At 39.4% G+C, this 21,251-nt stretch overlaps 1 protein-coding gene across 1 annotated transcript in view; it reads left to right on the top strand.

Annotated features, from left to right (window-relative positions):
- Positions 1 to 21,251, top strand: part of LIMCH1 (LIM and calponin homology domains 1) — a 183,084-nt gene that overhangs the window by 66,718 nt on the left and 95,115 nt on the right. Inside the window, exons 2-3 of the mRNA XM_064511217.1 lie at positions 335 to 405; positions 15,106 to 15,175. Coding sequence (XP_064367287.1) covers positions 335 to 405; positions 15,106 to 15,175 — 141 coding nt within the window. The remainder of the gene's footprint in view (positions 1 to 334; positions 406 to 15,105; positions 15,176 to 21,251) is intronic.

Here is a 21,251-nt window from a genome sequence, read left to right as displayed (position 1 = left end):
TAAAACACTTTAAAATGTTTTTGAAATTTTATTCTGAAGGTTACATTGTGGGCTTTGTGTGGAGGGGTGGGATTGTTTTGTTTTTGTTTTTTGCTTCTAGAGAACAGCTCTGTTATAATATGTAATTGCACTAGCCAGGGCAAATGCTTTGTTTTATGTGTTAAATAGCTCAATGAGGTGGGAAGGAGGAAACTAGCTGTTGGACAGGACTTAGCCTGTAAAGTTCAGATGTTTTCTTTGCAGCAGATGCTTTAACTGAATGTTGAGAATTGCTCTTGAAAAGTACACCTTTTAATGGATGCCACTCTTTTGTTTCCCCTTACTTTTTTTGCAGCAAGTGACAGGCAGAAGTTTTGGTGAGAAAGATTTTCGTTCTGGATTAGAAAATGGGATTCTTCTGTGTGAGTAAGTAACACTTTTAGTTTTGAGTCTTGAACACAATCTTGACTGAAGATGAAATGAACTTCAGCCAGTATCTCCAACTGTTGGTTTCCTTTTGCAAGTTTTGCCATTATGTACACTAGTTATTTCACTGCAATGTCCTTTCAGTGCCAGTGCTATTGTTATGGTGCGGATTGAAACGTGGCTTAAAGAAAACAGGTTTTGCAAAGTGCTTCCCTCACTCCACCCCAGGTCTTTAGTGAGTTATGTGAAGTAAAAATGATGTTTGCTTTTTGGTTTCCTTTTATTTAAAGATGTTAATCACAGATTGGCGAATAGCATTGCACACCTGCCTACAGGCATCTCCACTACAGTGAAGCATTTCGGACCAACTCCAGGTCAAAGCACTGTCGACACTTAACCATCTGAATACTATCTATAGTTAGCTGCTTTTATAATTTCTGGAAAGTTTAGGCATCCTCTGAATTTTACTTGAAGGTGTATTTGAAGGATGTTTTGGGTTTTTTTAGACAAGAGACCCAAGTTACCTTTTTCATATTTCTCTCCATGGTTTTAGTGTCTAGTTTTCAGACTGAGTCTCCCAAAATGATTGCTAAAGATAGATGCCAAAGCTGGTGGCTTTTAAGAGGATTTTGTAGCTGTGCTTTAGTGCCTGTAGTTCTTTTAAATCTCATGCAGGATATTGGGAATTTGGGAAAATCCGCTGCTGTGAATCATCTGTATGGGCTGATTTCTTTCCCCAGACATGCATGGTTGTCACTGAAGTAAAAGTTGTCTTTGCACATCAGAAGGATGAAGCTTGTGCAGAACTGAATGCATATTGAAATTTTATAAATAAGATTTCCTGAGATGTTAAGCTGGTAGACTGCAGCTATTAGTTATGTTTTACACTATGAAAGTACTGGAACTTGGATTCTGTTTTCAGCCATATAGTTGAGTTAATACAGTATAACTCAACTCTAGGTAGCTTAGGATAGCTTTGAAATCAACTGGTGTAAATACTGTTGTATGTCTCACTTGTGTTATTAATCAAATAGCTTGAATTTTAGCTGTTAAAAACTGTAAAGGAAATGTATCTTATTTGATTGTAGTTGCATGTCTTTGGTGAGAAGTGGCTTTGGGAGGAGGGAAGTCGTAGTTACTATTGATCAAATGTTGTGTAACTTGGAAGGAGCCTGGAGTTTACCCCTTGTTTGTAAGGGTTGTACTTGCACAAGATCTTTCTCCTCAGTGTCTTTCTCCTCACAGTGTGCTGAATCACTTCACAGTGCTCTTTAAATGTTACGGTTGAATTGTGTGGCATGAAGAGTAAGGGATGTGTATTTCAAGATTAGATTCTAATCTTATCTGCAAGTAAACAGAGGCAGTCTCATTTAAATGCTGTATGCGAAGATGTGAAGCTTAAGTAACTGAAGATGTAAGCATATATTTCTTTGGAGACTGTGGGCTCCAGGGGTAAGTGGTCAAGAGACCACACTTGGTTATACTACTAACTTGCTCTGTGATGGTGGACAAATTGCTTTTCCTTGCTTATCACCTCTGGACCAGTGCAAACCAGTCTGAAGGGATGGATCTCCTCAGATTTGAGAGGCTCTGATGTTTGTCTTGCTTCCTGCTCCTGGCTGCTGTGGTTAGAGGATGAAATTCTGTTATGCTACAGAGCGTTAACCAGAGATCTGCCCTTCAAGTTTCGCTTTTTGATGATGAGCAAATGATGAGGCTAGCAGGAAAAGCTTCCTCCTTACTGGTTCCGAGTCCACTGTAAAATAAAGAGCTCAGCTGAAACTTGTAATGTGACATTCAGAGCTGTAAATGTATGTTTGAGAAGTACTGGCTTCAGCAGGTGAAGCACTGATAGTTAATTTTGTTCCTTCTGTTTAGTCGAGCGGTGGTGATAAAGCTACCACAGGGCAGGGCTTTTGTGGTCTGGCAGAGGCCTCACCTGGTAGGCGGGTACCTCATGAAGAAAATATAGTGGTATTCAAATTCTCCCTTAACCTCCTGCCAATCTGTTGTGCTTTATCACAACTACTCCCAACAAGCTGATGAAGACCTGATCTCAAAGTTTCTGATAAGCTACAAAAGGCAAGAAAGAAATTATGGCTGTCTTAGGTTTCTGAAGGTGGAAGGATTTATTGCCTTTGGTCTGGTTTATCTGGTATGTTGCTTGAAAGTTTTAGCAAAAAGCTAAACTTGCCTTGGATTTCTCCACAGGACAGTACTCGTTGCTACTGTTCATTAACTGTCAATTCACAGCCAGTCACTGGTGTGGGTGATGTCTGTGTAAGGGTGGAGTTCGTGCTTACTTCTGCATGGCCCACTGTCTCAGTATTTTTACTGTCTGCTGTATTAATGGTCTTTTTTGTGCTGAGGACTGAAAGTGAACTCAGATCCTGAGAGAGCCCAGCAGCTAGAGGACTGGAAACTGATGCCACCGGGCAGACAGAGGTGGCATACCCTGAATTTCCCAAACATGTGTCTCTAGCTGCCCTCTGACTTTGCAGGCTTTTTGCACAAGGGAGGGGAAGAGGGAAAGCCACCGCACCAGAGTCCATTCCCCTCACAGGCAGACTAGTCATGTGCAGAATGACATAAGGGAAATCTTTGTGTCTGTCTAGAGCAGAATTGCTGGAGCCTTACACACAGTATCATCCCAGGGCTTCATCCAGTTGATCCCAACATCTGTGGCCTACACTTCCCCACATGTAGATTCCTATTTCAGAAGGGCAGAACAGGGTCCTTTCCCTTCTCTCTTATCTGCTCCTTCAGTAGGTGTTTGAGAAACGGTAGTGACCTTCTCCTGCAAGCCATTTGCCCCATTTCCCTACTATGATGTTGACAGACCCTCAACTCTTCTCCTTCTCTCTTCAAGCTATGGGTCTGGTAATTAGCAGACTCCTGAGATGTAAATATTTGGGGTATTGTATTGTTCCCTGCAAACTCAGGCGGAGGTCACCATGCTGGTTATAAATGGTTCATTGATATTTTTTGTAACTGGTCTAGTAACTATGCACATATTTTAATAAAAGAAAACTGCTATGACTATATGATGCCAAAAGCATGGACTCTTGGGAGGGATGTGCTGCTGTGCACCAAGAGCCTCCTAGCTGGTGAAGCCTTACACTGTGCTGGCCACAGGCATCTGCAAGCACTCAGACTGGACTCTCTGGTAGTGTTTACACAAGTACTGCTGCTGGCATCTAGATCTGGCCTCATTTCTGCATTTTTGTAGCTTGCCACATTCACCTCAGGAGCTGAGGAACATATTTAAACAATGGAGGATGCCATAAAGTGGCAGGCTGACAGATGACAGTCACACAAGCCCTTCCTTCTTTGTGGGTGTGAAAGCGCGCTTGTGCAGTCTCCCCTGATGGTACCAGCTCTAATTGTTGGCACAGCTGTGCTTAGAAGCCAGTGACTGCTACTTCTGTTTTTCTGAAATGATTTCATGGCTCTTTAGCATAGCTGTCTGACATCAGTGCAGATGGCAGTTTCAGCAAGGGGCATCAGGCAGGGCCAAGCAGCAGCAGTTCTCACTCTGCTGTCCTATGCAAAGACTGAGGAGTTTCCTGGCTATGCTGCTGCATGGGTGGGCAAATCTGCCCCCTCCTAGAGACAGGGAGCAACACTGGCTCTACGAGGCAGGAATACAGCAACAGTAACAGCAAATATCTTTAGAAACCCCCAATTTCCACCCCAGCACACATCCTTTTTTCCTTGTTACATAGCTTTAACATTTAGTTTTGACCCAGATATCCTAAGAAACTGGAGGATTATCAAGAATAAATTAGATCTGGTTGCTGCAATGATTAGGTATTCCTGTCTACAGATTCAAGCATCTGAATGAAGGTTGATTGCAAAAGAAAACGTATATGCTAATCTCCCTCCTTTTGCCCCACTGATTTGATTGGTTCTGTTGCTTTACTTAAACAGCAGGTGAGGAAATTGAAGTTGCTTTTATTTCTCATCATGCAACAGTTGCTACTAGTAAGTTTAAAAATTATTATATGAAAACAAATGCGTATGTCTTCTTACAGTCTTGTCCAGTTGTTATTACTCTAGTATTCTTACAAGTGTGTTTTCCAAGGCGGGCAGTGCCTTTCCGGTCTCCCCTTGCCCTCCTCTGCTGCTGCAGGATCCCTTCTTTCACAGCGGGTACTCGGCAGTTGTGGAAATTTAGGTAGGAATGGGAGACTTGGAAAATCCAAGTTAATTACTTGCTTTGATGTGTCTAACCAAGGGTGAAAGCTTCTAATGAGTTGGGAAACATACCTTTAAGCATTTCTGGCATGCAATTACATCATATTTTCTCTCAAGCTTTCTCAGAAATCAGGCAGTATGAGGGTTCAAACACCCTGAAAATTCATATTAGAGTTAGTCCAACGTATCTAATACCTATCAGGATTAGAACCAAAACGTAAAATAAAGAAGAGTCAAAACAAAAATAACAGTTGGGATGTGGATCCTGGAACAAGGACCTTAAATAACAAATAGACTGAGTCCCATTTCAGATATCAGCACAGTTGGGATGTGGATCCTGGAACAAGGACCTTAAATAACAAATAGACTGAGTCCCATTTCAGATATCAGCACATGTGATTTGGCTTTGCAGTAAAATACAACAACATCATGGTTGTGCATAATACATTGGGTTCTTTATGTAGTATAGTTTATCTGCATGTCTGCTTTATGTTTGCCTACAATTCAAGTTATAGCAGTAAATGCAGTCATAATAAAGCTTTGATTTAGCTCAAGCATGGAAGTTCTAGCAGATATTTGACTGCGTACCTGAGAAGCCATGGCATAAATATATAAAAGTGGAAAAGTAATGACCATATATGATTAAAGATTGATGTCACTTGTATATGCTATTCTAGATACGAGCTTATGTGCGTTTTCCCAAACTTTTCTTTTTTGTGTTTTAAGACACTTATTTTGTATATTAACATGTGGTATTATAGAGCTTAATAAAATGTGCAATAACTCAGCTTATTGTTTGAAACTAGGATTCACTCCATAAATTTTTCTCTGTTTTTTGAAAGAGCAAATAAAATGGTTGTTCATTGTATTGATTCTGAGTAATCTTGATACAATTGGCTTTGTACAGTCATTTAAAGGGAAAGTTTTACATTTTTTCTAGTGGAAGAAAATATCTGGGAAAGGCATTCCCCTTCAGCAGTGCATGTTAAGCATATATGCTTTTTAAAAAGTCTAATAAAGTTTTTAGGCTTTACTTTTTAAAAAAATAAGAAGTTGCTCATGCACATAGATTATTTTGATAGTATTTAAAGAAAAAATGAAGCTGGGCTATAAATCTGAGGGACATGAAAGTGATTGTAATTAAGAATTACTTAATGGAATTTATCATTTACTCTGTCATGAGAATAATTTTCTTTTGTAAATAAGAAATCTCCTTGGCTCATGTTCTTTGTGAATGAGCTGCTTATTCTCAGACAGCTGAGTTTCTTCGGACTTGCATCGTGGCTATAGTGCATCGCACCAAGCTTTGGGCTGACATAAATGCTGTTTTCAGTAAGGCCTGGGCATGAGCCAGATCAGTGCAAGTGTAACACTATGGAATAATAAAACTTAGTTTTCTGAGTCAGTGGTAATGTTAGGTATGGAACTGGATGTCAGGACTGCTATAATTGTACGTATGGTATTTTAGTTGCTTGGCTGTTTAAAAATCAAGTTCTGTTTGCAAATTAATATCATTTACGTACAATTGCCATGCCACTTACGGAGCCCTCAGAGGGGAAATCAGTACTCAGTTCTCTTTTTTGATTGTAGTATTTTGCAGATATTTTATTTTACTGATCTGTCGGTGGTGTAGGCCTGGCAATAATTTAACACTTGGCTGCATAGTGTGCAGCACAGAGACCCTCGTCCTGCCAGATACCTCACCGGAGAAGTTAGTGGATGCCCAAATGCATATGCTTAATTAAGTTCTGCTTGAATTTGCTGTTCCTGGAGACTAAGAAGGTATTTGAGTTTCCTAGGCACACTTGAAGTTTTGAATGTGACCTGTGCCTTGAGGTGAGCAGGGGGTGGTGTTTGCGGGCCGTATACTCTGAAGCCAAAACATTATCAGCATCGTGGATTGGCATGTCTCCAGTTCAGAGAGACGGGCCCCAAGGCTCATTAAGCATTAAGATTTAGGTTCATGTGAGGACATTTGAAACAGTTTTATATGAATACAGAGTTTCTAATCTTCCATTTTTATTATCGTGTTATAATGAAGAGCTATTTATTAGCATGGTTTAGGTGGGCGGTCAGGGGTAACATAAACTGTTATGTCAGCTGCGTGCATGAGGAGGGAGAATAGCCACTGAGGGGCATGCTTGAATACAACCAGAATGGCCCAACTTTGTATTTATGTTTTAAAAAAATGCATCTCAGACAGCAGATTATATAGTACAGGTTTTTTTCAGTGCAGCTTGGTAATGGACAGAGCAAGAGACTGTGGAACACTGATCCATTCAAACTAAGTTTTGCTGATGTGCAAAAGCAAGGTAATCCTGTGAGAGGTTTCAGCTTTCCAAGACTGTATGTTAAAGAAATTATTTTGTATCTGTACTTCGGGCAATTATCCATGCCTATTACTACTCAGTGTAAAACTATGTATGAATTGTAAATCTATAGGTGTGTGGGACACTCTGCGTCATTCGTTGTGGTGCTAAGGTCTATACGAATGGCTAGCCCTGTGAAGGCATTTACACAATCTTCTCTGTTGCCTTGGTTGAGCTGTTTTGCAAGACCTCTATCCTGTTCACATTTTTAGTCTTTGGCAGAGTAATATCCATGCTATGCTGTATTTGGCTTCCTTGTTTTTTTTGGTCCTACTGATCTGCATACTTCTTTATTCTCCTTTTACTTATCAAACTGGACTATGAGCTTTTATATGACAAAGTTGGTTCTGTCCTGCTTGTTAAAAAAGCACCTTGTTCCTTTACCCTAAATAAATAATACCAGAGGTATCATTAGCAATCAGTCAAGAATGTTTTCCCAAAAATATTTTTGTGACCTCAAGAGCGTCTCTATATTTTGAAACTTCTTTACCACTTCCTTTGCAATGAGATCTTTTGACTTTGCATTGTCTGTTCTGTTTCAACTTGGCCCGTTCATATTTAGGAGTGTAATAGCAGACTTTCCTTTCCAACCTGTTTTTCGGCATTATGAATCTGCCACTGTAGCACCAGTTTAAAATCCCTAGATATTGAAACTATCTGGGCTAATAATTATCAACTGCTAGAAGATTGCTGGTTAGAATGTAAATGTGTAAAGATTAAAAAAGAGAAGTGTCTACTTGAAAGTATTCTGTGGATAGAATTTCCTGAACTCTCAAATATGAAATGCCTTCTTACTTTAAGTTCATTTCATTAGTCAGCTTTCTTTTTAGGAGTACAGTCTGTTATTTCAGCAAAGAATTCTCTTGGGTACATATCCATCCAGCCTGGATGCATCTGTGAACCACCTATCATATCAACCTTTCGTTTTCCCATTTCTGAAGGTTATTTTCTGAAAGCGCTTCTCTTCCATTTCCTCTTAGAAACAAGGTCATCTTGGAGGCTGAGTTTGGCAGCCATTCTCTGAATATTTTCTTAACTGACGCTTTCTTGCAAGAATTTCATGTGCAGTTGTCTTGGTGCTTTTCATTAGATCTTTTATCAGCTGTTGTCTGAAACGCCTTCTCTTCCTGGCAGAAGTTTTTCACATTCTTAACTGGTGATAAACAACCCCAGGAAGGTCTTGTAGGTTAGTCACACAGTGGCTAGTACTGATTTCAGCTTGTCTGTCCTACTGTGGACATATCTTATCTCCTGGAATTTCAAGCCTTGGTACAGTATGGAATAGAGCAATTGATTCTTCCCATACCCTGTTTTTTAAAGGGGAAAGGAAGTGACCTAGTTTCTCCCTATAAGAGTGGGAATGGAACAACTTTCCACTTCCATTGTGCCTTGCTGTTTCCATGAGGTAAGGTTGCTCTACAGTTTTTGCTTCTATGCAAGTCTTACCATGCTTCATTTAACAGCTAGCTACCAAGGAATCTAAGCCAGTGCCTGGCGCGGGCGAAAGGGAGGTTGGGGATGTGACTATTGGATTGAAAATGGCAAGAGAACTTCAGGGAGGGGAGTGAGGAGCAGAGGATTGAACTGGTTCAGTACAGGTGCATAAATGCCAGAGGAGATGGACAGAAATCCTAGCAGAGAGCTTGAAGGTCTTGAGAATAGGGTCAGGTATGTGTGTTTACAGCCACTTGTGTTTTATGGCTGAAATCTGAAGAGGTTTGGTTTTGTCCTGTTTTGGGTTGCTTTGGGGTGTTCTGTTTTGGTGAGGTTGTTTCTTGCCTTCATCGTATTTTATTTGATTTTAAGATCTATTTTATCTCGTCTCTATTTCTTTTTGTCACGTCTTCACTCCTTTTGCTGTTAAAATGTTCCTTGGGTTTTCATTGTCATACGTACCTTTGGTCATGTCAGAGTTGTACGAGGTACCAGAATAGCCTCAGTGTGAGAAGTATTAGTCTTTGTACTTCTTTTCATTGTTGTTTCTGCCCGTATCATTTCACTTGTTGCAAAGATTAAAAAATTAAGACTCTAAAATGTTCTCTGTGAGAAGCAAGTTGTGTGAAAGCTAAATTTTTTAAAGCCCTCCCTAAACTTGTTTTGGCAGTCATCTGCAAGTTACCTGCTGGTCATCAAACCCCAGCAACCAAAGGAGTCAATCACGGCAATGTACCTGCATTCTGCTATTGAAAGCAATATTGAAGAACAGTGTTACATGGTCTGTTTCCACCACTATTCCCTGATCATGCGGTGTCAGACCTTAAAATAGCAGTATCTTGCTGGAGAGGAAAGAATAAAGACAAAATGGTGGAAGATTTGAAATTGTTCTGTTGTTTCTCAGGACTGCTTAGTTGGCCCTGTCCCATTGACACCTGGTGTCCTAGAGGCGAGAATGTGAAAAGTAGTACAAATAACAAAAAAAAAAAAAAAAAAAAAAAAAAAGACATTCCCATTCCAACTTCAACTCTATTACTCTGACCATTTATACAGCAGCTTACTGAACTTGGCATAGCATAATATGTGGTGCATGGAGGTCTTGTTGTGTTCTTTAGAATATGAACCCACTTGTGGGTTTTTATGTTTGAAGAATACAACTGTATGAAAGCCTGAATAGAACCTGTGCTTGGGAAAATCGAGGCTTGCAATTGGTGGTACTTTATTTTGGGGCAGGACTGGAGGCAGACAGTTACATTCAGAGCAAGCATGTCTGCCCTTGATGCCCTCGCAAGGATGGATATACCTGTACCCTGATGACGGTTACTGCAGAAGAAGAAGGACTACTTCTCTGGAAGGGAGGGTTAGTGTGAATGAGAAAGTGCTCAGGGAAATGAATGATCATTCAGCGCCTAAGTACGATTTGGTGTGTACAAGGCTTCAGCCTTCTGTCTGAACCTCGCTGCCTTCGTTAGCCTGATCAGTATTGCTAAACTGACCAGACTGATCAATGTCTGAGGCAGAGCATCTTAATTTATACTATAAACTAGATGTGCTTTTTGAGCAAGTGCTTTCAAATGTCCTCCTGCTACAAGAAAAGGTGGGTGTGAGAGCATTATATAAAGTCATTAAAGAAAAAAATAGGCTTTTCATTTCATGGTAGGTAGACTGCATACTTTTTGGTCACAATTGTAAAGTATTACATATACAACAATAACTCTTATGTCAAGTATTTGCAGAAATGATAGAAGTAACTCGTCTGGCATTGTCTGGGGATAGGGCCTTAAATGTATGTTGTAGCAAGGCTTGGGTTGATTTCCTGCCCTGTGTGACTTGGTACAAAGGTGATACGGTTAACTTTTGTAATAGAAATATATGTTGTGAAAGTAAGTACTGAAGATTGTGTGTGTGTGATAGCTGATGTGAAAGCTGATGGATTCTACCTTGCTCCAGTGACACTTGTTCTGCCCCTGTGCTTATGATGGTTTCCTCAGGAATTCCTGCAATACAAATATGTTTTTTGAGATTTAATTTAATGCACTAGAATTATCCATTCAGCAGGAGCTCTGATGCTTTTTTAACTGATTGAACTTGTGATTCCAGATGAATATGAAGTTGTTTTGTCTTTTTTTTTTTTTTTTTGAGTGAGGATGTAATATAGTTTAAAATTTTCAGATATAACCCATGAGGTTGGACAATAGATGCTGGGTTTGTTTTCCTCACTATAGGTGATGTCTACAGTGCAGGTATCTAGATGTGCTGTACAGCTAAGTGCAGAAAAATAGCTGCTTCTGGTAACAGTCATGTTACCTCTTTTCAGATACCTACAGTACTCTGCCATGTGCAGTTTGTCAAGGTTTCTGAATGGTGACGGATGGTTTTTTTACAAAATCTTTTTTGAATGGTGCAGAAAAGTAACAGCATTAATAATAATAATAATAATAAAGAGATCACCACACACTTGTGTAATTACATTCTAATCGGAATAGTTCACGTCATGATGCTTTTGTTCTTCCTTCTTGATTCTGCTGTTGGTGAGTGGCCCTGGGGTAAGAGACACCTCATTTTACAAACTACATGACCCCCAGGTCAGAATTCTTCTGGAGGGATTTTCTTTGGTGGTTTTGACTGAGTTTTGTTTTTTTCTTTTTTTAACCAGCAACCTTCATTGTAAGTTCCTTTATTTAGTTTGGAAGAGATGTCTTTTTAAATTTTAATCTCCTGTGCTTGCTGTTTAAGTATTTTCCAACTGTTAGGTAGTTTGGTGATCTGTGGTAGGGTGGAAGGATAAAGGGATTCATTCTTTTTCCTCTAGGACTCTTGCTGGGTACTAGCAAGCTCAAGAGTGGGTAATGGTAATAATTCGTCAGCCATCCCAGAAATAAGAAAAAACAGAGCAGGAGGAGTTGAGGAGAAAATGCCTGACACCAAGATGCAGCAGAGAGTTGGAAGCTGATGCTTGGTGTATAAAGGGAAACTTTACCTTTTTTAGCATCAGGCGCTAATAGTCCATGGGATAATTTCTGATGGAAGGTGCTGTTCTTTTATAGTATGGGGATTTAAATATTTTACATTTGTGTTGCACTGCTTTGAATGTGAAGAGAAGAAAATATACCTTATGTCTTAGAAATCTGCAAAGACCCCCAAAGTGTTTGAAACAGAAGATCTGTTAGTGCTTCTGTGACCTGTATATAAATGTCAATGAACAAGAAGGAGCTTCATGTCAGCTGATGGAATCATCTGCCCTGGTGGCCTCAGGAGAGAAAGTGGACTGTGGCTGGACCTTTTAAAAAAAAAAAAAGATGACACTTGTTTCTATGCAAGATCAATCTTGTCCTGTAGGGTGCAAGCTGAGCACATGTGTGATGGAAAGAATTAGTTGCTTCTTTGTTCAGCATTGCATGAATGTCTACCTGATAATGCCGTCATGCAACAAATACATTGCTGAACAGCAATTAGAAATTTAAGTTAGTCTCGTAAAGCTGAAGACATATTTCACAAGTATCATAGGCCTACTTTTGCAAAGTAAAATAAAAAAAACCCTCCAATTTCTTGCTGAAGTTTTCATTGTTTATTCTTATTGTAGCTGTATTTTTACAATTTTCCTAGAATCAACCATAAGATTTGTTTTATTTGCAGTTAGAGAACTATTCCCAATGTGTAGATCACATGAAATTTCACATATGAAAAAGGAGTTTGTGCCAAAAAACCTGTCTCCACCTGTTTTCTTGGAAAAATTAAGTATATGAGCAAAAGATACCGTGCCCCTGCTTATTCCTGGGATTGCATAGACCTGCTCAGTCTGTGAATGCATTGAATTTAAAAAAACCTGTTTGATTGCTTTCGCTCAATGCGTGTATTCATACGACCCTCTTAAATGCTAATACAGAATAGAACCGTAGAATAGGCGACTCAGGAGGTCATCTCGCCTTAGCTGGCAACAGCAGCTCTCCCCTGGGGCCTTTGTCATATGGACTGCTGTCCTGGGCCAAGCCCAGCCAAGGGCTAGGGCCAGGGCTAGGGCTGGAGGGTGACAAAGCATGGACTGGCCTTATACTGGGGCTGCAAAGGGGCTGCCAGAGGAAGGCTTGGGCTGCAAGAAGTTTTCTCTCTAACTAACTTTTTTACAAGGGACTGTGGCTGGGAGCCTTGGCCTCAGGCCCAGCTAAGTCCTAGGCTTGAAGTGAGGCTGGGGAGATGCACCAAGCCCGGAGCTGCCCTTGTAGTGAGGCTGGAGAGGGGTTGCCATGGGGAGGCAAAAGTTACAAAAAGTTTTCTCCCCTGTGAACTTCTTCCCTTGAGCCGTGGCTGGGGGCCTTGAGCCAGGTCTCAAGTGCAAAGTGCCCAGGTTGTTTGAACGCCTCATAATTCAGTAGAAACCTGCTGTAGTTGATACAACTTTTCATGTCAAGACAGACGCTGTACATGCGTCTAAAGAGGCACAGCGAATTTAGCTTGTGTGGAACCTCGCTAGGAAGAGGTGTATTCAGCAGCTTTTTAACGAAGCGTGAACAGATATGAACTGTGTGACTGAAGGCAACCATTGAGACATTCTGCATAAACAGTATGACTTTCAGCCAGATTGGTGGCTGAGCAAGCCTTAAGACACTTGATATATTGGCATTTGGACTGTTGCACTAGATAAGGCAATAATTTAGAGGCAGCCAGTCTGCTCTGGAAGAAAGCTCCCTTTGGCATGATCTCCTGTGAGCAAGTCCTGGAGGTTTTAGTGCCAGACCGTTTAGAGATATTCCCAACAGGAGGTAAACATTTTAATAACAGAGATCTTTCTTCCTTGGGCTTTTCTATCTTACCTATCCTAGTTCCTTCCTCTTCAGACTGCAAACTGTGGTCTAAAATGCTTTTCATTCCCTTCTCCTTTCCTTCCTCTCATTTTATCCCTCTCCCATATTTCACAGGGAAGCCTGGATAAGCCATTTTGAAGATTTATTTAGAATGGGCTTTGACATTTGGGGTTTCCATTAAGACCTCTGTATTTTACTTTCTATTATTGTCTCTGTTTTTGGTGCACTCCTGCAATACCAGTTATGGTGCCTGAGGTATTCACATTTGAGTAATTAAGAAAATGGGATCTATTTGCTAATGTATCATTTTTTCCCTGAAACAGAGTAGGCACTGCAGATTTAGGATGCTGGACTGAAGTCACCGTGGAACTAGAGTATTCAAAAAGAGGCATCTGAAGGAAAAATTCTTAAGTTGCCTGTTGTAGCAACGAAATATAAAATACTAGTTTTTAGAATTGCTGCTGTGCAAGTCTGAAAGATAAGTTGGTGCCTTTTGGGGGAAAAGTAACATCTGTTTATGAACTGTGAAATAAAATGCTGATAATAGGAAATGTGTGGTTCTTTTCATGCCATTCTGTGCATTTAGGAGAGAAAAAAAAGAATCATTTGTTATGTAAATATATTAAGTATATTTTTCATCATGTATTTTTAGGGCGTAATAGCTAGTGTTAGATTCTCCTTTAAGCAAATGGTAGGTGTAGTCTATATGAGCTTGTGTTACAGAGATTTTAACTGTAAGGAGATCAAGGAAATATATTCTTCCCCTCCTCCACCCCTCCCCCCCCCCCCCCCCCCAAAAAAAGAGATGTCATTCACATTGTCTGCTCATGATTATGCTAGGCTGTCCGAAGAGTAGAGTCCTGAATGGAGACTTAGCGTCAGCACAAAGTGAGATTCTCCTTTTCCATAGTGGATATTCACATTTTTAGGGTGTTTTAAACTGTTAGACACCCTTTTTTTTCCCTCTTTAAAAATCTTGAATCTGAAGTGAGTGTCTTGGAGTGATGATTTTCTTCCCAATTGATTGGACCGATACAATTTACAGTCTTTGAATAAAAGGCATATGAGTTTTCTCATGGGGTATGGGTGGTTAAGAAACACAGATTGTTGCAAGGGGATTTTATAATGAAAATTCCCCAGCTTTTAGAGGCTTGGTAATTTTTGAAATATTGTAACAACGAACCATGTCAGCACTTCTCATAGAGCATTCATGGGTTGGGGGAACTTTGGGATTTTCAGCTTTTGGAGGGAGGAGGGTTTGCCAGTCTTCGGACACTGTTTGAACAATATTTAGCTATGGTACCACTGACCTGGTGGTGTCCTCATGGTGAGTTTTTTTTTTTTTTTTTCCTGGACTCCCTTTTTATTTGTCTTCTTGCATTTACATTTTATGGGGACCTCTGCTCTCCAGAGCACATGCAAGGGTAGAGTTTAATTTTGAGTACAGATGCAGCAAAATAGATGGGCTATCCATGAAGGGCATGTTCTTTCCCACTTTCCTGCAGTGGGAAAACTGATGGTTGTTCTTCCCAAGCTGTAGTGATACCCAGATGCCTTCTGAGTTTGTGCTCTTAGGCCTTTTCAGCACACCCTGCCTCTAGGCAATAGAGACATACTGATGTGACAAAATTCAAACAGAGCCCTTGAAGGCTGATGTGCTCTAGACTAATTTAGGGCATTAAAAACAATTGTCAGGGTACTCTCCTCTGGATACTTTTCCTCCTACCTTTTCTTCGTTTTAGTGATGGATCTCGGGGTACACACACCTGCTTCCAGGAGGGGAGAAAGGGGAGAATATTCCTTTCCAGTCAAACTGAAATACTTATGTGCTAGGAACATGTGTTTGATAATTTGGGTTTTGTGACTCATCACTTATAAATACTCCTTTCTCATGACAGGTTGCTGAATGCAATAAAGCCGGGATTGGTAAAAAAGATCAATAGACTGCCGACCCCCATTGCAGGTTTGGTGAGTATATGAAATGGAGAAAAACCTTTCAGCGTTGCTCTTGGCACCTTGATTTTATGACTGTGTGATCTTAAAAAGCAATTATTTTTGTAATTTGAACTCCTAACCTACTAAACTGGACGGCTTTCTGAAATCTAAACTCTCAGTGCAGTCTTTTGGAGACCTTCCAGTCTTTTTTCAGAAGTGGGGAGTGTTCAGGAGGTAGAGTATATTTTTAGAGGAAAAATGTCTTTTTGGTTATATGTCATCTTAGAGTTCTGGTGCTAGCTTTAGAAAGACTCAAAGGTGCCCTCTGGAATCTTTGACCACAAAAACCTAGCTTTTTGGAAAGAAAGAAAAATGTATTAGGGTATTGTGTCTCGTTTGCTCTCTTCTCAAAACACTACAGTCTACAGATAACATTCATTGCAGGATTATCTAGGGAACTGCTTCATGTTGACTTAAAGGGCAGAGTAAAAGTTGGCCATTATCCATATGAGCTGGGAAGACCACAGAGGACGTGCTGACAGCTCGTGGGCTGAACCTGCCCCTTGAGGCAATTGCATCTGGCTTTCAGGAATGCCGGTGCTCAGCAGGCTGCCTCAAGTGGTGGCACAGTCCTGGGTCTGCTGCTGGAGAAAGAAGGGGGTGTGAAGGGCCGTTGGGTCTAGTAGGATTAGTGACATAGAAATACAGCTGTATTGATTTTGCCTTGAGTTGTGGTTGAGAATAAAAGGGCTCCAAGCATGTGGGAGGTGACCATCCTTAATTTAGGCCAGTGAGTTCCCTATATGCATAGTTCCTATCTGTTCTGACACTTCTCATGTTGTAGTTCAGTTGTGCAAGATTCAGCACATATTACTTGTTGATAGTTGAGATTAATGTTCCTGTATATAAATAGCATGAGAAAGTTCCAGTGTATTCAGAAGCTGTGTTATATTCATTTTTAAATGAATGTAATTCATTTAAAATTCCACAGTGTACTTACAGAGTGCTTTGAGGCTGGGTCCTTCAACCTGTAGATTGGCAAGCATATTTCTGCTTGAATACTGCCTGGTTTTAGAGTTTCATCTGATGCTTAAGGCTAGGCTGTGATCCCCACCACCCCTTCTGTAACGTATCCTGATATGCCTCTTCTTTGCCTCTAAAATCCATTGAGTTTTGGACAACAATACCAAGTTGTATTTGAAAAGCATATTTGAAATAAACTGCTGCAAAAGATACCAGTAGTGTAGTTCTCTTTTCCTTGGCTCCTTTTCAGGAAAGACTCCGTTTTTGTTAATGACTATTTTAAGAGGATGATATTGAATTATGTTGGGTTTTTTTTTCCCTATTAATTTCTAAAATGCCAAAGGTAAGTTAGTTGTAGGTAGGAGGGAGTGCATAAAAATGTCACTATGTCAGTGTGTTTTTCTAATTTCTGGAGATAAATCTCTTGGAAGATGTATGTCCTCAAGACATTAACCAAAAAGTGTTCTTTAGATGATTAATGGTGCAGCAGATTGATTTCTTTTTTGGGTTGGAAAGTCATGTTTTTTACTTCTGTACCTGCTTCTTCTACTTACCTGTAGTAATTATTTTTCTAAATATTTTTACTAATAAAGTGGCAAGGTGTTTAGAAAGTGCACTGGAACTTCTATTTTTTTGAACGTTACCATTGGGTGTTTTTCTCTACTGTGCTGTGAATAAATTGTTCCAAACAAGGAAAGGCTTCCAGGTGTCCTCTTTTTAGCATGACTGTTTCTATACCTGCTGACTTGTGTAAAAGGAACAGACATTAGGAGTATATCTGAGTTCAGTGTATCTTTTTTTTTTACCTCATCTGTACCACCATGCCCATGTGCCTGAAAAAATGTAAAATACTGAGGTTATAGTCCAGAAATAGTTATACCTCTTAGCTAATTGAATGCATTGAGGAACATTCCTTTATTTGTTGCAAATTCTTCTTTATCTTAGCTTTGACTGGCTTAACATAGTATATAGTCAATTTTTTCCAATCATTTCAGCCCAGTTGGTATGAATTGCTCTAGTATGCGCACACAGACATACTGTGACATACTGTCGGTATCTTTTCTGCTTTAAGTGAGATACCCGATTTTGATCTCCTAGATATTGCTCCTGCCTAGAAGTGTAACTTAATCATTCTAATGGGATTAATTTATTTATTCCTGGTAGCTGATACAATAAGCATTTAGATAAGTCATAGAGACAACAGTAAGGTTTTCCTTTTTTAAAGAGTCGGAACTAAAGCTTGTGAGTAATTGTAAGCAGTCAAAGTGGCTTTTGTTTCATGTTTAACCTCCAGAGACACAAATGGTCATATATTATGTAATTCTACAAAACTTCTACTTCAGGCTACCTTAATTCTCTAGATAGTACTATATTTTTTTCCTTTGTTATTGTAAAGACAAATGAAGGAGTATGCTTTATTGAAGGAAAATAGCAGTAAACTTTAAGCTTGTGTTGGAGACATCCTGAGATGCTCATGTGGGAGTCTTACGGGCTGTAAAAATTTTGCCTGTACTTGGTGTTCGAGTGATTTGTTGTAACACTACTGTGAAGTATTATGCATAACTGATCTGTTGTCGACAGACTGAATTCTTCTTGATGTTTAAAGCTAAATGAATCTGCAGTTACTCTGAAGTACTTACCACTGGCTTCCTCATGTGGTTTAAGAGGGAAAGGCTTATTTGCAGGGCTGTTGTATACCACAATAGCAGTCCTGTAAGTATTATTTATTTCTTAGTGCGTGGTCATACCCAAGTAAGGACTGAAGGATCTGGACACCACTGTGCTAAGCACAGGCCGTATAAATAGACAAAGATGATCTTTGTCTAGTTGCAAGTCTAAGTCTGGATATGGATTGTGCGCAACATTACATATAGAATTACATATGCTCAACTTCGCAAGCTTGTTTGTCATTTGCTTTGATCTCCAGAAGTGCCGACTGGTTCTGTTATCACAGCAGAAATGATGCATTGTTTTAATGAAAGGGAACATAGGACCATACCATCGTTTTGGTATTCGGACTTACAGGGAGTATTAAATTTGATTAAATGATTTCTCATTCCAGCTCATTGTTCAGCTCATTGTTCATTAATCCGGAAAGCTAATGCTCCCACCAAAAAGCGAATTCACAGACTGTCCAAAGAACATAAGAAACCCATGTAGGAATAACAGGCTTTGCTGAAAGAGCCATGTTTCCAGAAGAAATGTTCTCATGTGAGAAATTGATACTGAACTTCTTTGTTTTAAGGCTGACAGCTTTCCAGAAGCGCCATTTCATGTGTTTAATTGTTCAAGCCTGAAAAATATTTTGGCCGAGTTATTAATTAGAAGACCAGAAGCTGCAAAAGCCATACAATGATGGATTATTAGAGTAAAATGAATATGATTACACTGTAAGTGATTTTTACAAAACCAGCAATTTTTCAGTGAGTTGCTGTCAGCTTCATTCATTTGGTGTGAGATTCAGAGAGGGCACAACTGGTTATTAAAGATTCTACCAATTGTTATTTTGTTCAACTGTGTAGTATAATATATTTGTTACTTCCAGAGAAATAGAGTTTTTCTCAGCATCATCTTAGTTAAGCTTTGCCCTTTAATGGTGACCGCTACATGTTGGCTATCTTTTTCTTAAAAAAGAAAATTTAGTTTTACTTCCTGTTGCTGAATAATGTTACTCTGTGAGAAAAGAAATGGTTTCTGCCTTATCTTTTGTTTGACAGAGTTTAGCGGCATTTATAGCATTACTTCAGTTCCTTGAACAATCCCCACAGGAGCTTAGACACTTACTTCAGAGACTGTGTGAAAGAGTCTTACATATAATAGTAGGAAGTAGCCAAGACAAAGTTGAAGGGCTGAACTTTAGCTTGTGTCTTGGCTCATGTTTCAGCGCTACCGAAGAAAAATCTGTTTACTGTGGCATCCGGTTTTCAGCTTGTGTACAGTCCTCATCTTTGTGATATTTGTATGATTTAGGAATGCAAAAAATAGCTCAGCAAAAGCCACCTGGTTGTATGGTTATTGTACCAAGACGAACATAACTGTAACATACTGTTTAAAAGAACTCGTTCCTGTGACAAGATTTTTTTTTCATGATTATTTTCATAGGAAGATTCTCTTGGCAAAATGGTCTTTGGGAACGTGCTATGAACCTTGTTAAAAATCACTGCTTATCTGTTGGTGCTTGTAATTTGCCTTTTATGCTGTTGCATGAATTCCAGTATATTTTTGATGTCATAGGTACCTTAAAGATATTTCAACATTGTATTGGCTTTCAGCAATTTGTCCTTGTTAATCAAGCTCAACAAATAGGACTCTTTTCTTCATGCAGATATGAACTTGAAAGTAGAAGACAGAAATATAGTGTAGTGCATTTTACAGAATTAAAAACAATTTGAAAAGATAGAGAAATAGATGGAACTTTGACTGATGTACATTATTTTTGTCAAACTTTCCCATTCGTAATTCAGTTTCATTATATTTTTGTTTTTCTTAAAAAATTATCGTCTTATTCTTCCTTTTAATGTCTCACTCTCCCTTTAATTCTTTATAGTAGTTTCTCGAAAGAATCTGCTGCTACTGTAATACCTAAATTCATAATACATGATAATTTTCTGTTTCTTTATTTTGTACTTTTTATTGCTGCGAATATTGACAAATTCATTTGCCAGCACCTTTGTATCCATAAAGAAGTCGTGCTGTGCAAGCTGTGATACATGTGAAGTAAACAGAAGCAAAATTTCATAACCGTCTGAAAACAGTAAGTTCTTGGCACTCAAGTTCCCAAACCACTTTTGTGAATGTTGATGGAATGTGAAGCGGCAAACACCACGCCTGAATTCTGCCCGTGTTTCTGTGGCTCTTCCTTGCTAAACAGCGACTGGCTTTGCTTCCCCTCTTGTGCCTGACCTCAGTTGTGACATCTGAATATTTGCCTAGGACAACACTTAGGGCCTGGCCAGCGATTTGGAACAGCTCTGTGTGCTTTGGCTCATCAAATACTGTAATGTAATGATCCTTCTCTAAAATAATAGTGTCCTTAAAAAGCAAGTTCATTTCTGCAGTGTCTTCGTATGCTTATTTTTTCCCCAAGCTGTTTAGACTCTTCCTTTGAATTGATTTTCCATTTAGTTTTTCCTGCCTGTTTGATTTGGTGTTATCTGAACCAGGCAGAACTACGTTACAAAATTCCTGTTTAATGAATTTTGCCATATGCTGTACTCATAATCATTTCTAAGTTTTATGGAGAATACAAAAGTAAGCTAACAGGTGTTTCTTAACTGGGCTGTTTGTATATGGAGTCTGCATGGAACAGTCTGCAGTGACAGTTAATTCATAAGAGAAGATGAAAGCAACCATCAGTTCAACTTTGGCAGCAGGCATAGAGGAAGTGGCATTTGGGAAAATGAGATGGAAACCAATAAAAACTAAAACTTTAAATTGAAATTCAGCTGTTGTTTTAGACTGTATTGAAAATTTTTATTGCTCCCAAGTAGCCTTGCAAATGCTGTCCAGAAAGCATTGTTCTCTTCATGCCATTTAGAGGAGGACTAGTGAGCCAAATGCAAAACACATAATGTTGGCACTCATTAATATTTGTTGGATGAAGTGCATGTACTTGCTATGCTGATGGATTGGCTCAAAAACTCACATACTTTTGATGCTGGAAGCTAATGATCGCGCTGACAGTAGCATATGTTCTGGAGACCTATTCCACTGCTGCACTTGAGTTGAGTCTTCGTTGCCCTGACTTCTGAGTTTAAACTTTAACCTGATTAATGGAGGTAAGAGAAGCTGAAATAATAGAAAATGAACAAAAGAGATGAGCCATGAGGAAAACAAAGGGAGATGAATGACCCCATCTTATTTGTTTGTTTTTGATGGACTGAGTTGAATTAAGCCATAAACCCGACCCTCAGAGAAGTGAGTTTGGTCAGCTTCTTGTGATCTTTGTCTGTCATCCCACCCTGACTCACAAGCTGTTCTTCATATCCATGATGGGTCCATTTTCTCGTTACCTATGAGCTGGACTTTCGGGCTTATGGTGGTTAGAAGTAGAACTTGAAATGAATGACATTTTGGTTGGTTCTGA

The sequence above is a fragment of the Dromaius novaehollandiae genome, chromosome 4 (genome assembly GCF_036370855.1).
Source record: "Dromaius novaehollandiae isolate bDroNov1 chromosome 4, bDroNov1.hap1, whole genome shotgun sequence".
Taxonomy (NCBI): Eukaryota; Metazoa; Chordata; class Aves; order Casuariiformes; family Dromaiidae; genus Dromaius; species Dromaius novaehollandiae.
Note: the sequence above shows the minus strand (reverse complement) of the source record. Positions and strands in the feature narration are given on the sequence as shown.